The 15,475-nt window shown below is 38.4% G+C and overlaps 1 protein-coding gene across 1 annotated transcript in view; it reads left to right on the forward strand.

The window, feature by feature from the left end:
• The first annotated feature begins 5,490 nt into the window (after nt 1–5,490).
• The window catches only part of TAFA2 (TAFA chemokine like family member 2), a 71,880-nt gene continuing 61,895 nt past the window's right edge, over nt 5,491–15,475 (forward strand). The window contains exon 1 of the mRNA XM_063394917.1: nt 5,491–5,599. Within this exon, the coding sequence (XP_063250987.1) occupies nt 5,494–5,599 (106 nt within the window). The 5' untranslated portion in view covers nt 5,491–5,493. The remainder of the gene's footprint in view (nt 5,600–15,475) is intronic.

The raw sequence follows: 15,475 nt of genomic DNA on the forward strand, positions 1-15,475 counted from the left end.
TTGAAATATCCACACAGTTAAACAATTTTTAAAAAAACCCAAAACAAAACAACAAACCCACCCTTTTTGCTGTATATGCAGGGATTTCTCACATCTCCTAAATGAGGCTAGTGTGCATTGCCCGGCTAAATGCCTGTTCTCTTTCTTCCATTGCCCACCTAGATCAAAGAAAATAGCTTGTGAGAATGTGTCCATGTTTGTCCCCCAGGTTCCTTTTGGAATCAGAGTGCACTTTGTGTCTCTTACGGGCTGTGATGTATGAAGCAGAAAGAAGATTGATTTTCACAGGCTACCTTGTACCTGAAGTAATGAGAGTGGCAAATTACTTGTTCCCTGGGCAAACATGACAGGAATGTCATAGAGGGAATTTATATATATGCAAATGCACAGGGGTCACATCGGTGTTATTTTTACAAAGCGACCTTATTCACCAGGGGGGCATTTTAAAATCTGCATTGATCTACACTGGAAAGGCTGAATAAAACTGCAAATACCTGCATTGTGTGGGACGTAGCAGCTAACACAGCTAATAAATAATGTACAATTCAACACAGTAGAGAAGATAATTTAAATGGCTGCATTATTTCTGTACAAGAGACTTGGAGTATCAAGTGAATTCTACTACTCATTTAGGCTTTCTCTGAAGTAGCAAATAAAATGTTTGTCATAAAAAGAAAAGTAAGAGGATGTGGGACTAATTTTCCATCAGATTTTTGTCACTTAAGCATTTTGTCATGATTCAGTAGAAAAATAGGCTTATGTATCTAATTGTGAACACTTGCATTCACAGGGTCTGTATATTTGCAAAAGGCAAACGGACCTCAGTGACAGTGAAACTTCCCACATATGTAAAGCAGGAACAAATGAATTTTAAACAACTTCAGAGAATCTGTTGTTGGTAAAGAAAAGAAAAACAAGGAACAACAGAGAAAAATGCTGTTACCCCTAGGAAACAGATGAGAATTTCGTGTGTAAGCTTTTAAAGGAAGAATAAAAGCTATTGTTTCCTTACATTTTTTACTCCTCAGCAAGAAAAATGACATGAGTTTGTACTTCACATAAAATCAGAAAGCAAGGCGCTTTAGCACTGATCATACTATATAAGGTAATTTCATATTCATCTCCTTTAATTCTGAACTCTTGGCAAGGTGGCTGATCTCAAGTCCAGGAAAAAAGAAGGAAGTAGGAGCCCAAAAGCTTATGAATGCTACATTGAAAATACACATCTGTGCCTGGCATTTTTGGTACAGCTGAATGGTCTGACCTCATCTGCTTTTGAAAGTGAGGTGGAGCAGTGACAAGGAGAGCCTGTGCAACACTGCAGTGTATTCACTGTTTGCTGTTGTTGAGCCACAGAGGGCAGGGAGAGGGATTTCTGCTGATGTGGCAGCTTGTGAAACTTCTCTGCTGCATCAGATATGGTTTCTCTGTGAGAAGAAAAGTCCTGCAGTTTTTTGTCACTAATCACCAAAACAGCCTGTTCTTGAGTTCGTGATACCAGGCTGGTGTCGGTCTCATGGAGTGTGCTTTTTGCAAAAGAAATCTTAGGGAGCAAAAGTAACAAATCCTATGAATGTATTCCTTGTGTTGTGATGTCAGTGAAGAGCTGGGGACAACAGAGCCATCTCACACTCAGCCACTGTCTGTTTGAATTATGTGGGTGACATCTATTTGTTATATTTTGAATGTTCCTGAATCACAAAAGGATTTTCTTTTATCTCTTATATCTTTCTTTTTTCTTGCCTCAAAGCACATTGAAAAATGAACTCAAACACAGCAGTCTTTCATGTCCTCTTTTGTGTGAAAGTGCAGAGAATTCCTTGGGTTTATTTCCAATATGTTGGGTTAGAAACTGAAGGAAATTTTTGTTACACAAGAAGCTCATGTGTAAAATTGATTTTCAGATGTAGGTGTTTCCTATAACATGGCTATTCTCTGTTTCGATCAGCTTTGGCTTATGTGGCATTATTGAAGGCTGAATGGATCACAGTGAGGGAGAGGTTCTGCAGAAAATAAGGTAAAAAGAAGAATAAATATCTCAGAAAGAAAAGTATTCAGGTTAATATCTATAGTTTGTCTGTGGAGCTCTGCATCACCTCTAGTAAAACCAGACATCATTTCAGAGCTTATTTGTCCTACTTAACACAGCCAGTAGTGTTAGTGTAATAACAGTACTGAAATGACTCAATTTTATTTCCTGGATGCACTTACTCAACATAGATCAGGGTTGCAAGAGGCTAACAGTTGTTTCAGAGCTGAGGTCAAATGCTATCTAGTCCCAGTGTCTTCTCAGTGCTCTATCATGGGCTATTTTGCAAATCCATAACGAAATAACCAGGATCAGGGTTTCAGAGCCCAGGTGATAATGCATGCAGTGAGATACTGAGCCTATCTCATGGCCTCTCTCTCCTCTCCCTCTTTTCTAGCTCTTAAGTAACTTTGTCAATGATGTGCATCCATCCCAACCTCTCAGCTTCTTGGACTGCAAACCCTTCATTTTTTGTTTCTAGGGCTGTGTTGCTACAGTGTGGTCCTTGTGTGTAGCAGGACTGCTTGGAGCAGAGAGCAAACTCTAGTACTTTTCTATAAATCATTATTACTGAGCTGAAGAGGATAGCTATTTTAATTTGTTCACTTCTAGTGTAAAAGGTATGTGTTAGGGATAGCATCAAAGCTATTTCTGGATAAGAAAAACTTAGGGACTAGAAAGGTATTAAAACTTTAAAAAAGCTTAGGGAACAGAATCACAAGAAGGGCTTTATTCTAAGAGACATTATGAATGAATATATTTTTTGTGCTTATGCAGCCTCTTGTCTGCAAGACTGACCACTGTGAGTGACAATGCACACAGCCATAGGTCTGGAGTTATATAGCATTATTACTTTGAAACTTAACATCATATTCCAGCTTTTTCTATTTGAGCAGCTGTATGTTATGAATGCTTTAGCTGATCAGGTTTTTTCTGTAGTTCTTCTGTTGGCCTCTGAACTATTAGTCCTAAACTAGAACATCTACTTGCACTGGTTTTTCTGTTAATTATGTATATTATGGGACTACTATTAGACACAGTTCAGATTTTTGTCCTTCTAAAGGTGAATACCACAAATAACTAGTGCAGAATAATGTAATAGGCTTGTGATGCAGAACATGGTGTATAGTTTTTCTCATGATTGGGAAACCTGGCAATGGCAATGAGCCCAGATTTTCTGTGTCAAAGCTGAAACCCTTCCCTGACTTTGCAGTAAACAGTCTCACTCAGTGCTAGCTTGCTCCTTTTCGGTGTGCTCATCTGTGTGCAGGGGTCTGTGTCTTCACTCTGCCATACATCCTGAGGGCTGCTGTTCTCAGGCAGAGAGGCTGGTTTTCTCTCCTTCCCCTGCCACTACTGTTTTTCCCCATGCATTTGCATTTTCTGATGTGCATTTGCTGCCAGTCTTGCAGCACAGTGAAGGAATCTGGCATCAGCAGAATACAGGAAGAAACTGTATTAGATTCAACCTTGCTTTAATGGTGCAAGTCCCACTGGGTTTTGAGCAGTGTTATGTAGGTGAGGAAGAAAGATTTGATTTTAATGAGAGATGACTTGGCACCAGCAGCATAACAGGTGCAGTATGAGAATCTAGGGTGAAAGAGTTAATTCAAATTCTTTTCACAGAGGTAGCTGTGAAAGAGCATATGCTGAATGTGCATTCCAGTCTCATTTTTTTTATTCTTATTTACAGTGACAAATAACGTATTTCCCTTTAGCTTTGAGTGGTTCATAAACCTGGAGCTGATGATGAATATGCAGTTTACACTCCAAAGGCACTGGAATCAGCGCAAGAAGGCAGACCTTAGAGGGGTTCACAGCACATTGTGATCTCTGCTGTGATTATTAATCAGTCAGCCTTTCAGGGGCACATGCACCATCCTGGCTACAGCACTTGCTTACTCCTCTTTCCTTTTGCTTGATAAAAGTGATATCTAAACCTCCAGGAAACACATAATAAATGTGTGACTTCTATAAAAGAATGCTGAGCTCTGTTTGCTCTGAATTCATGTTTGAAAGGGTTTGGTGCACTCTTCAGTGGATTGTTGATTTCAGTCGTGTTTTCTTACACCCAGCCTGCTCATCAATCTCCTGAGGAGCAAGACTGGCAGTTCTGGGGGAAGTGGTCTGGTTTCAAGTCTGCAAGTCATAAGTGGAGTTGTGGGGTGTGTGTTGTCTTATCAGCATGTGATGTTATATTTGAAAGAAATTTGTTGAAAGGAGGGGAATTGTTTTGAAGAAGTGGAAAATGATTTGGGAGTTTGAACATATTACTGGTTAAATCTGTATTAGAGCCGTCTGCATTTCAGAGTTGGGGTTGCCCAAGATAGCACTGTACACAAGAGGAAAAGAGATGCACTTGAATTCCTTTGGATTTCTTATGAACATAGTAAGAGACAAATGTGCAACCATAACGTAACAATGCATTTTCTTCTGCTCAGAAAAGTAACCTAGTTTCAAGCATTACAACACAGCAACAATTTTGATCAAATTTTCAGCTTTTCTAGGATAAATAGTTTGAAATAGTTATCACTGTTCTATTGACCTATCAGCAGAAACATGACCATTGTGTAGAGCTGTTTCATAGCCAGCTCCCTAGGGTTCTTCCACAGGGAAGAAGTGAGAGAAGGACTCATTATTGTACCTCTTGCCACTCTCTGCACAACTGTAATCCTTAAGCACTAGAACCCATATGCCTGAACTTGTCTTTTTGGCAGGTGGAGGGGTATTTCATCTTTGGAAGAGGTTTCTGAGGAATAAGTCATGTGTTATCTTGTGCTTGAACCACTCTGCTGACTTGCTGTCACAGTGAAAACATCACTGAGCGAGACAAGGGGAGCTCTGTGCAATTTCCCTTGGTGCAGTAAATCAAATCTTTTCATTACCCAAAGGTAGACAGGAGAGCGGGTAGTGAATCTGCCCTGCTCTACTTCATGTTCAAACCACTCAGGTCTTCCTAACAGGATTCCTCTGCAGGAGGGTTGGTACATGAGCTGCAGGTCTATTCAAATCTGTTACTGCCTTGGGACTCATGAGCACAATCCCAAAAGAGCTGTAACCCCAGAAGTTAAAAACGTGATCAGAGACAACTGCACTACCATGACTGGCTGCACACACGGTGGTGGAACTGCCCAGTTTATCAAAACCTGCTCACAGATGCATGAGTTCATCCTTCTTGCTGGTTTTGGAGTCTGCTGTGGTTATGAGCACTCTGCCCTGAGAGAAATGATGATGATGCTGAATTCTCCTGGTACTGACTAGGGTGGAGGAATGCTGTCAGACCAGGGAGGGAGATTATGTTGCTGCTCTATGTACCTCATATAGAGCTAAGCAGAATTTAAGACTTTAGGATTGTGAACTGGACACTTATAAAAACTTAGTCGATTCTCCTTAAATTAAGAAAAAGATGTCTTTTTAAGAAATCTTAAGATTAATATTTAATTTTGTGTACTTTTGTTTTCAGGATGAATAAGAGATACTTACAGAAAGCAACAAAAGGAAAACTGCTAATAATAATATTTGTTGTAACGCTGTGGGGGAAATTAGCATCTGGGGCAAATCATCATAAAGGTAAGAAATTCTATCCTGTTCTATCATACTGTTTTATCTGTGGCCTCCATCAACAAATCCAGAAGACTCTGGTCTATGTGACCTTTTCTCCTCATGTGTATTTGTGTCTCCTGATACTGGTTTACTAATCAGTACAAAGAGTGAGAGTTTTCAATGGATAAACTTCTATTAATTTATTGAAAGTTTAAGTAATTTTGTAATGGTTGTATAGTTGAAAAAATGCTAAAAAAAGTGTGGTAAAAAAAAACCAACATAGTGAATACTTTTTGTCTCCTAAAAATAGTTATATCAGCAGTTATATATGATGCAAATGAATTCCTGGAATGAACCCTAGTAAGAAACAAGTTTTAGTAACTTACACGATGCTTCTGTGTGTAGTTATCTATCAAGACTAATTTCATGGATAATGTGTATTGAATGAGGTAGTTTCATCATTAAAAAAGACTGCTGCTTTGCAGTATTGTCTGATTCTCTGCTTCACTCCTAACACCTGACCAGGAACTTTTTGTGACAATGTGAGATCTCTTGGTCATTACAGCCCTTAATGTGTATGTATATACACCAGCACAAGCTGTGATGGATTATTTAATATTGTAAAAAGGTCTTTCTTTCACATGTGTGTTTCTGTTAACCCTAACACAAGGAACAAGCTCTCCAGATTCACAAACTAATGCCTTCTTATAGGCTAATATAACTTGAAATGTGATCTGCAGTATAACAGGATTTTGGACTCCATTTCTCATTGTCATATAGTGTCTGTTGGCAGTTTATCTGCTTATACAAGATCAGAATAAACTCCAACAATCTGGATAAAGCAAGGCTGGGACATGAACTTTATCACAAGCTCAGGAGTTAAACCCAGAGGAAGGATTCAAAAAAGCCAGTTAGTTAATTTCTGTGGTCTCATGTTTATATATAAACATCTTATGATGTTTACTCTGATGGTAGGATTTAGAGCAGGAATTTTTATATATCAAGCTGCTAGATATTTTTCTGTTGCATGAAGATACCTTTCTTCAAAATGCCCCACTGATTAAGGACTTCAGGATCCAGAAGCACTTTCTGCAAAGTCTTATGCAAGTTGCAGTTTGACTGCAGACAAAACAGAATCTGATGTGGTCATGCAGGCCACCAGGTGGGCATCATGCCAGACAAGAACTGTGCTGATCCCGTTTGCTTAGCCTTGTTCTCCCTCCAAACCAGAATACAGATTTCTGCTGTGGCTTCCCAGTTTAGTTGTCTATTGGAAAAGAGCCAAGATATCCTAGCCTGCATTCAGAATTCTTTTGCTTTGATTATTTCTCTTTAAACATCCAAAAAGCTGATATCCAGATTATTTTGATTCCATACACAAGAGCTGGTCAAGCTGTGTTTGCTTCTATGGAATTCAAATTTTGCCGAAGTATGCTTGCTGTACTTTTGGGAAAACTGATGAGTAAAATCTATCACCACATATTTAATAGAAACAAATTATAACCATAAGGACTATTTGGGGATTTAGTGCTCCATAATTAAGAGTAAAAACATCCACTACCAATTGTAGCTTTTCTGTGCAAGGGAAACCACAGCAGAACTATACCATTGATTATCTGGACAGTGTTTGTTGTTTGAGCCTCAGCCTTAGAGCAGAGATAACTTAAGGAAGACTAAATTTAATTTCTGTAGGGAAAAAAGAAAAGTGCATGGGCCCCCCTTAAAAATCAGATTGTTAGCTGTAGGGACTTCTTTAAATTCCTGCAAGCTAACAAAAAGCTCTTTTTTTCTTTAATTTGTATCTTTTCATACACAAAAAGACACAAATTAAATTTTGTGCCTTTAACAAAATATATGAAGAAGTCTTGCAGGGAAAAATAATAAGGAGAAGCATGACTTGGGTGTTTAATTCAGAAAAACAGCTACTTTACCTGTTCAATTTCTTTTGGAAAGAAAAAATATTCAGAGAGATTTTGCCTTGTGGATTTAACTACACTCACTGTATATTGGGGATTAAAAAAAAATAAAACCAAAAAGTCAGAGTTATGCAGCTCAATTACCATTGATTTCCAAAGATACTGGGAGTTTAAATTCCCATTGTGTCATAGAAAATCTTCCCTCTGCTCTCATGGCAAAAATGGAGCTAAGGTACATTGAAGGAGAACTTGACACTGTTCACCTTTGCATGGAGTTTTCAAATACTGAGAAACATGTGAGTTTTTTTAGCACTAATTATCCCTAGCATCATTAATCTTCATTTATAGAAGTCCTTACTAACATATTGACATGACAAACCCTAATGACTTTGAAGGACCCCCTACAATTCTAAAAATCAATAATCTGCATTTAAAAAATCTTTACTTTCCTATTGACTTACTCATAATATTCACTAGTTACACTAACTTTCAAACCCATCTCTTTTCCAGAAAGCTATTGTTAAAGATAAGAAAAAGTACAAGAAGAAAAAGACCATCAGTGTGTGAAAAATTGTTTAATGAGCATTCTGCTCTCCAGGCAGACTTCAGGAGGAATATAAACAGATGACTCTGACAGGCTATCTCTAGTCTTGGTGCACTTATTTCAGAGATATGGCACAAATGAAAACTCTGAAGTCAGCAGCAAGAAAAATAGAGGCCAAGGCAGGGCATGGGGAACCAGGCTCTGAGGACCAATTGAGCAACAGGGTTACAAGCTGGGATTTCACATTACATCTTCTCAGTGTGATATGTGTGGGTGCCAAATCCACCCTTCTTTTACTTGAGAAGTCTGGTTTGAAGACACTTCTGCTCCCATTATCCTGACTGATGGTTGAAGTTTTATCATTCTGGACAGTAAGTCCAAGAGCTAAGAATGTTAAACAGTGTTTAAAACAACACAAATCTTGCTTTTTCCTCCTTGCACACAGGGTTCTTCAGCGTGATACACGAGTTCCTCAGCCTGATTCCTGGCTGTGCGCATATTTACATTAAATTTATCCTGTCTTCTGTAAAAAAACCCCAGTAACTCTGCTGGGTTTTTTTTACATTTTGCTGTGGATCCTGACACCATGGTGACAGGTGCCTTACCCAAGCATGTGCTCCTGAGAATCAGCTCACAGTACCAGAAGCATTTGTGCTGCAACAGCTACATATGAGGAGAGAGGCATATCAATCTCCAAAAGGATGTTGTCAAGTGTATGAGTTGAAAAACTGATAAAGCCTAATCCTGATCCTCCTACACATTGCTAGCCCTTGGAAAACCAACAAACCTGCACAAACATATAGTGTCTGCTGGCAGATATGGCAGGCAGGCATCAGTTCAGCATCACTGCCTTTTTACTATTTCTGTCACAGGGAGCATGAATTGATGTGATGACCATTGTGTCACAGCCCATGTTTAAGGTGTCATATGTTGAACTGGTCCTTTTGAGAAAAAAAATGTACTGATACCCCCTTATAAGCACTCCTTTCTAGAGGAGAAGCTACTGGGACACAAAATTTCTACCTTAAAATGAAATTTTTTTTCAAAATACATAAATCTGTGAACTTTTTGATCACTAAGTTTTTTTACATTGATAATGTAATAAAATAGTCTAATTAAATGAAGAGTATTTTTGAATCTAAGCATACTTTAATATTTCTCAAAATACAAAACAGTAAGTTCAACATCAATTTTAAATCCTGGGGAAAAAAAGAGTAATTTAAAAATATGGCTAATGATGAAAGTGTGCATGCCAGAAAGAATTTATAATAGAACCAGAAAACACTCTTGGTATATAAGTAATTGAGTATTTTTTGACTTATCATGAAAAGTCATGATAATTTGTTTTTCATTTTAAAAAGTCACTCAGGGGCTGAACTTACTCATCTGATGCCTATCATATAGGTACACTAAGCTATCATATGTGATGCAGAATTGCTGTTCCTACTTGTCTGTGATTTTGCACTAAATTAGAAGTCTGAGGGAACATCTTTCTGTTCACAAGGAGATAGTGAATTTTGGTTTCTCCTTGCAGAGGAGGAGTTCCAAAATCCAATTGAATGAAGGAGCCACTGAGCCTCTAAAGCTGATGGTTAGGTCACCCTTCTTGGAAGAATTTACCTTCCTCAGTTGCCTTGCTGAGGCAGGAACACTCCTGGCATCAGTGTTGTGATGTAGCCTGTGCCACACGTGCCTGGAGTTTGGGAATGACGATGAGAAGAAAGAAACTGTATTCCTAATGTTTTGAGACTCTGGCTACATAAGAATAGAGAATAGCCCTAATGGTTACATAGGAGGTCTCTGAAGTATTCAAAATATCTCTAGAAATACCTTCATCATGAGGTTATAGTGGTTTAGTATGGATTTATATTTGTCCTCTCTGTTGAGATTTTACACCATGTAGAAGACAGCATTTATAACACAGGAATAGAGTGTTTGTATTCAATTTTAAGAACAGAAAGTAACCTCAGTGCAGAGGACAGAAATCAGATATAAGACAATATAAGACAATCTTCCACCTAAGTAACCACTAGATAGCTATGTGCTCCTTCTCGTTTTCCTTCAAGTGAGCCCAATTGGAGGTAATGCCATTCTTTGGGGACATAAGATATGTGGTTTGAACTGTGAGCTAAAGAGGGCACCAAATTCAGGTCTCCCAGTTCCACTATGGGGGCTCCAATATAAGGGGTAAGCTGATACAGTACTGTTTGTTCCTCAGTTTGCACTTTTTTGAAGTTCCTGTACTGTAAAATTTGTTGAGGGATCTGACCCTGTGCATAAAGTCATCTTCTGGTTGTGTGGACCTGTCAAAGGAGAGAAGAGTTGTTCTGCATATTTTCAGGTTCTTTACTGGAATTAGAAACAAAAAGTCTAATATTTAAAGGAGGGAAGTTGCAGGAATGTAGATGAATGTGTATGGATGCCTTAGGAGCTGCCAGGTGAGGCTGGAAACAGTGAGTAGGGTCTGCCAAAATATTAGATGCACACATCCACTCATGTATTTTTTTTCTGCTAGTCCCACTTTGTTCAAAAACTCTTTTGTCAAATTTGCTGTCTCAAACATGTACTATCTTATCTCTTGTGGAAGTTTTGGCCCAGAGATAAATTCTTTTAAATGAGAATGCTTTGTGTGCATCTTTCACTAACTGAATTCTAAGTGTAATTAATGTTTAAATATAGAAACAAAGGAAGATGATAGTTGTTTTAGCAGACATAAGGAAGAAAGATATTAGATGTTCTTATCTAGCTTGAGCCTGATTTGAAAGTTTCAGTCATCAGGATCAGAACTTAATCCAAAATTTGCCATTTGCTTGAAGATAAAATAGAACAGGCAGTCAAACTCTTCTGTATCAGTATCTGTCACTGCAATCTAAAATGCTAATACCGTATCTATTAGAATTCAGGAGATAATATTCCTTGGCCTTCTGTCAGGGTCTAATGGAAAAAAGAATCTCTTATTGCCAGGGTGCTAGTAGTTCTGTTGGTGCACTAGGACGTGGGTGCAGAAATCACTGCAATAGCAGAGTTGGGCCTATTTCTTCACTGTGCTGCCAGCTCCAGCCCAGCAAATGGCTGCCTTCATTTTTACCCCATTCCCACCCTCACCTTGGCTGTGAATCTTGTCTGTCCTTGAAGCAGTCATGCAGGGACAAGTTCCAAGGTCACAATGATATATCATGCATTTTCCCATATACGGATCACTTAAAACTATTTCTATTTAAATTTGGCAGTTGGTATGGCTTCTTGAGGTTTTCTGGTCTTGTAATCTCTATGCCAAATTTTTACTAACTTTCCACAAGCAGTTCCAGGGTAATGTTCTTAAATACATTCAGATTTTTATATTGTGGAGGAAAGAGGACAATTGTAAAAACATATTCTTGTGAAAGTTATATAGTTGATTTTACAGTTTCAAGTTCCAAACTTTTAATATTTTCCATTTATAGTAATGCTTTCTTCCTTTAGATAACTGTCCTACCTGTTTCTTTACCCAATTTCTGTTTCAGAAGATTAAGCTTGCCTATACTGCTTTGTTAGGAAAATATTGTAAGATCTTAGGACTGAAAGCAAACATTGATAGTATGCTTCTTCTTCTGTTACTTGTTCCTATCATGAGTAAGTGTTGACATTTCCCTAGTACTGGAATTAGACCCACTTTTCCAGTTTTATATTCTTGTTTTCAAATTGCTCCAGCAGAGTTGTTATGTGTACTACGTAATGCATTCTGCTAGATTTCTTTATTCTTATGCCTAGGAAAAGAGAGTGGTTACATTTACATGCCACCGTTTTTACTAACATCATGAAAGTAGTGTGAAATAAATTGTTACACAGTGTACTCTCCTAGATCTGTTGATCAGGATTTTTCTTTTTTTGTTAACTTTTTAAGTGCTCAATTAATGTAGCACATAGTAATATGTATTTTTGTTAGCATTTCCATATTTAAAATATTATTTTATGGGCTTGCAATTATAGTCTGAATTTTTCATTTGCCTAAATGTGTATTGTGTCCTAGAAAATGTCTTAAACTTCTTGGAGTCGAACAGGAAAACAACGGATGTTAGATGCAGCTGTGATCAGGAGGGAAGAGAAGGACTGTTTAGTGACCTGAAGGCTCCTATCACACATCATGGAGCAGGATGCTGTGCCACAGCAAACCAGTGGCATTGCTGGAGTTGCCTGTGCCCACTCCCCAGAACCTTCCCTCCTTCTGAAAACATTTTCACTCGTTGAGTGTACTGGCTATACTGTCTTTAAAGAGGCTCCTTCCAGTACAGATATGTAATATAGGAGTTGTAAAAAGGACAATTGTTACAAAATTTTAAAGGCAAATATCAGATGAGTATACACAAGTAAACCTTTTGAGGAAATGTTATTTTCTGTCTCTATATAAATACTTAATGCTGGTAACAAGAGTCTACTGAGTTACTCTGAGAATGTGAATCCTTCTGTGCAGGAAAGCTCTGCATATACCTTATGATTGAAGTTTCTACCCTTGGAATTTGACATGAAATGTAGAAAAGGTTTTGTTTGGGTCTTCTGATGGCTTTGGAGCCAAAGGGTTGGATTATCTTGAGATGGTAATGACAAGTTTATACTAAGACCTGAAGTCAGCTTTCTGTGGTGGAGAAACCAAGCAGATTTTTCCCCACTCATATGACAATTTCATTTTTTCCTGTCTTTTTTCCTTGGCAAAATAATCTGGGACTATCAAGCAAGAATATAATTGAAAAGAAAATCTGAATAGTTTACAGTTTCCTTTACATTATATTTTCTCAAAATTTAACTTTTTAAAGATCATATCATTTTTATAAGTCAAGTATAATGAGTCAATATCATGTTATAATTACAGTCTGATCCTTAACAGTATGTGTGTGGAACTGGATGATCTTTAAGGTCCCTTACACCACAAACCATTCTGTCCAGATGTGAAAAAATACTGTGATGGCAGGATCAGGATCAATTCTATCTTTAAAGTCAACATCTGCTTTCCTGTATGGAGGACATATATTGTAGTGCCAGTATTAAGTTTTTTTGCACTGTCCCTTAGACTTTCCAATACACGTTCCATACAATCAACGAGTGTCCCATATGTGTGCATATCTACTGCATATCCCATGATCCAATTCAAAGGAATTCACATACTCAGATTGTTTGGTTTGTGCCTGAAAAAGCACATCCCATGTAGAGATTATTTCTATAAAATTCAGAGCATATGTTAATCTAATTTTCATCTGTATTAATTTTCTGGTGATGATGTATAAAGGCTCTGCCTTTCTCTCTTGACACTTTTCACTGAATTTACTCTACAGCAGTGTTAGTAATTGCTTGCACAATGTCATATTTTAGAACAGCTGTTCTTTAGTCATACAGGTGCCAAGGAAACATTCAGAAGCAGTGAGCTGTTCTGGGAAGTATCCATAGGAAAATATTTTCTTTGTTTTGTGGTTTATAAAGTTTCTGTCTGAACAAAAAATTGAGTTCTGTTCACTGGTGGCTGAGGGAATTTACTGTTTTAAGGCTCACTGGGGCAGTCTGCAATAGAGAGTTAGAATTATAGAATGATAGAATTATTTAGGTGGGAAAAGGCCTTTGAGGTTGTGAGTCCAGCCGTAAAAGACTCAGTGTAAATTTCTAAAATTTGTAATAATTTTAGAAGACAATGTTTATATGTATGCATATGTGTGTAAGGGGTATGAGACTTGGATGAAAGAGGAAAATGCAAGGTCATCACTGATACTACTTGTGTGGACCATTTTAGTGTTTTTTTAAGTGCTTATAATTTATTTATGGGAGTTTCACAAAATAATGGTGATTTTCAAAACTAACTGAAAACTCAGGGAATTTTCCACAACATCTAGTTTTATGCATCTCTTCTAGGTTCTCTGAAACACCCTTCAGAGCTCATTCCTTTCTAACAGTGAGAACTCAAGCTTTAAGTGTAAGTGTGAATACTTCCCTGAATTCCTATATCAAATAATTTGCGACCTATTAGACAGCTTCTGGAACTTTTGGAAAGTCTCTTAGCAGGAGGACTCAGTTTGGATGTTGTTCTTTTATCTGCCTAAAAGCTCTTCTCTTGTATCAGGGTCATAATGTCTAGATAAAATTCTAAGTGTCTAGATAAAATTCTAGACTCTAATTCTCAAATAGAGTCTCATTTAGCTGTTCAGAAGCCAGAGAAATCTGGCCTGTGATGGATTTATTTATATCTGTATATCATTCTGCAAAAGATATACATTCATTTCTCCTTGCTGAGCTAAAATACACAGAATCAGAGAATTGTTGGTGTGGGAAGGGCCCCCCTAGAGATCATCTAGGTTCACCTGGAGCAGGTTACACAGGATTATGTCCAAGTAGGTCTTAAATATCTCCTGAGAAAGAGGCTCCACAACCTCTGTGCACAGGCTGCTCCAATGGTCTGTTACCCTGTTATGATCTGATTTAATTAAAAATTTTTAGAGAGATGCTTCTGCCTGAATTAACATACAATTCAGAAGTCAATAGTATGGAGTTTATTTAACAGTAAATATGAGGTAGAAAGAGAGATAGAAATAGAGAAAGGTGGGGAGGGGTAGGCTGGGCGAGAAAAATAGTGATAGAGGGACCAATTAAGTAGAAAATGTCACCACTCCATGGTACCTGATGGTGTCCCAATGATCCTCTGCTTGGTGGTGAGGGTCCCATAAAACAGAGTTCAATGGATTAATACATGTTCAGGCAAGGTGGGAACCCCCAGGTGCCTCCCCTGGGGGAGACAAGTTTGGCACTGTCTCTTGCAACAGACTCTGGATCTGTTGTGCCCCTTGGATCATGTGTAGTCCCCTGGTGCAAGGCCTCAGGAATGAGCCTGGGGGAGCTTTGGGGGTGTCATGATCCATCACAGACTGTTCCTTGCATGAATGTCCTGTGGATGTGGCCTTTTCAGCATGAGGAGGTTTTACAGCTGAGCCAGTTTGTGTGAGGGAGAGTGGATGTTCACTCCCTGTGACCAGAGGTTACTCCACACATCCCAAACTCTCCTCCTCCCCCTGACTGAGGGGGGATGTGTGCAAACCTGGCCTCAGCAGATGAGCCTGTGGGCTATGGCCTCCCCTACCCTGAACCCAGGCTGAGAGGATTTTCAGCACTGCTGGGTTTGATTTTCTTGTGGATGCATTCTTCTCCCTCAGCCTTTTTTACTTCTCTCTAGACTGGAGATAATTGAATATAGTGTCACCTTTATCTTATCTCAAGTTACCTTAGGCAGGTTAACTCACAGTTCAAAGTTCCAGTCAGGAGGCATATTCAGGAAGGGGTGGGCTTCAGGGGTCGAAGGTTCTTTGTACAGTTTTGCCATATTGCCCAAAAAATCCTTCATAACAATGTCTAAGCCATTAACTATAACACTTCAGTCTCTCACACATTCTCACAGGAAAGCAGTTTTTCATCATATTCAGACTGAATTTC

This window comes from Prinia subflava, chromosome 4 (genome assembly GCF_021018805.1).
Source record: "Prinia subflava isolate CZ2003 ecotype Zambia chromosome 4, Cam_Psub_1.2, whole genome shotgun sequence".
NCBI classification, from domain to species: domain Eukaryota; kingdom Metazoa; phylum Chordata; class Aves; order Passeriformes; family Cisticolidae; genus Prinia; species Prinia subflava.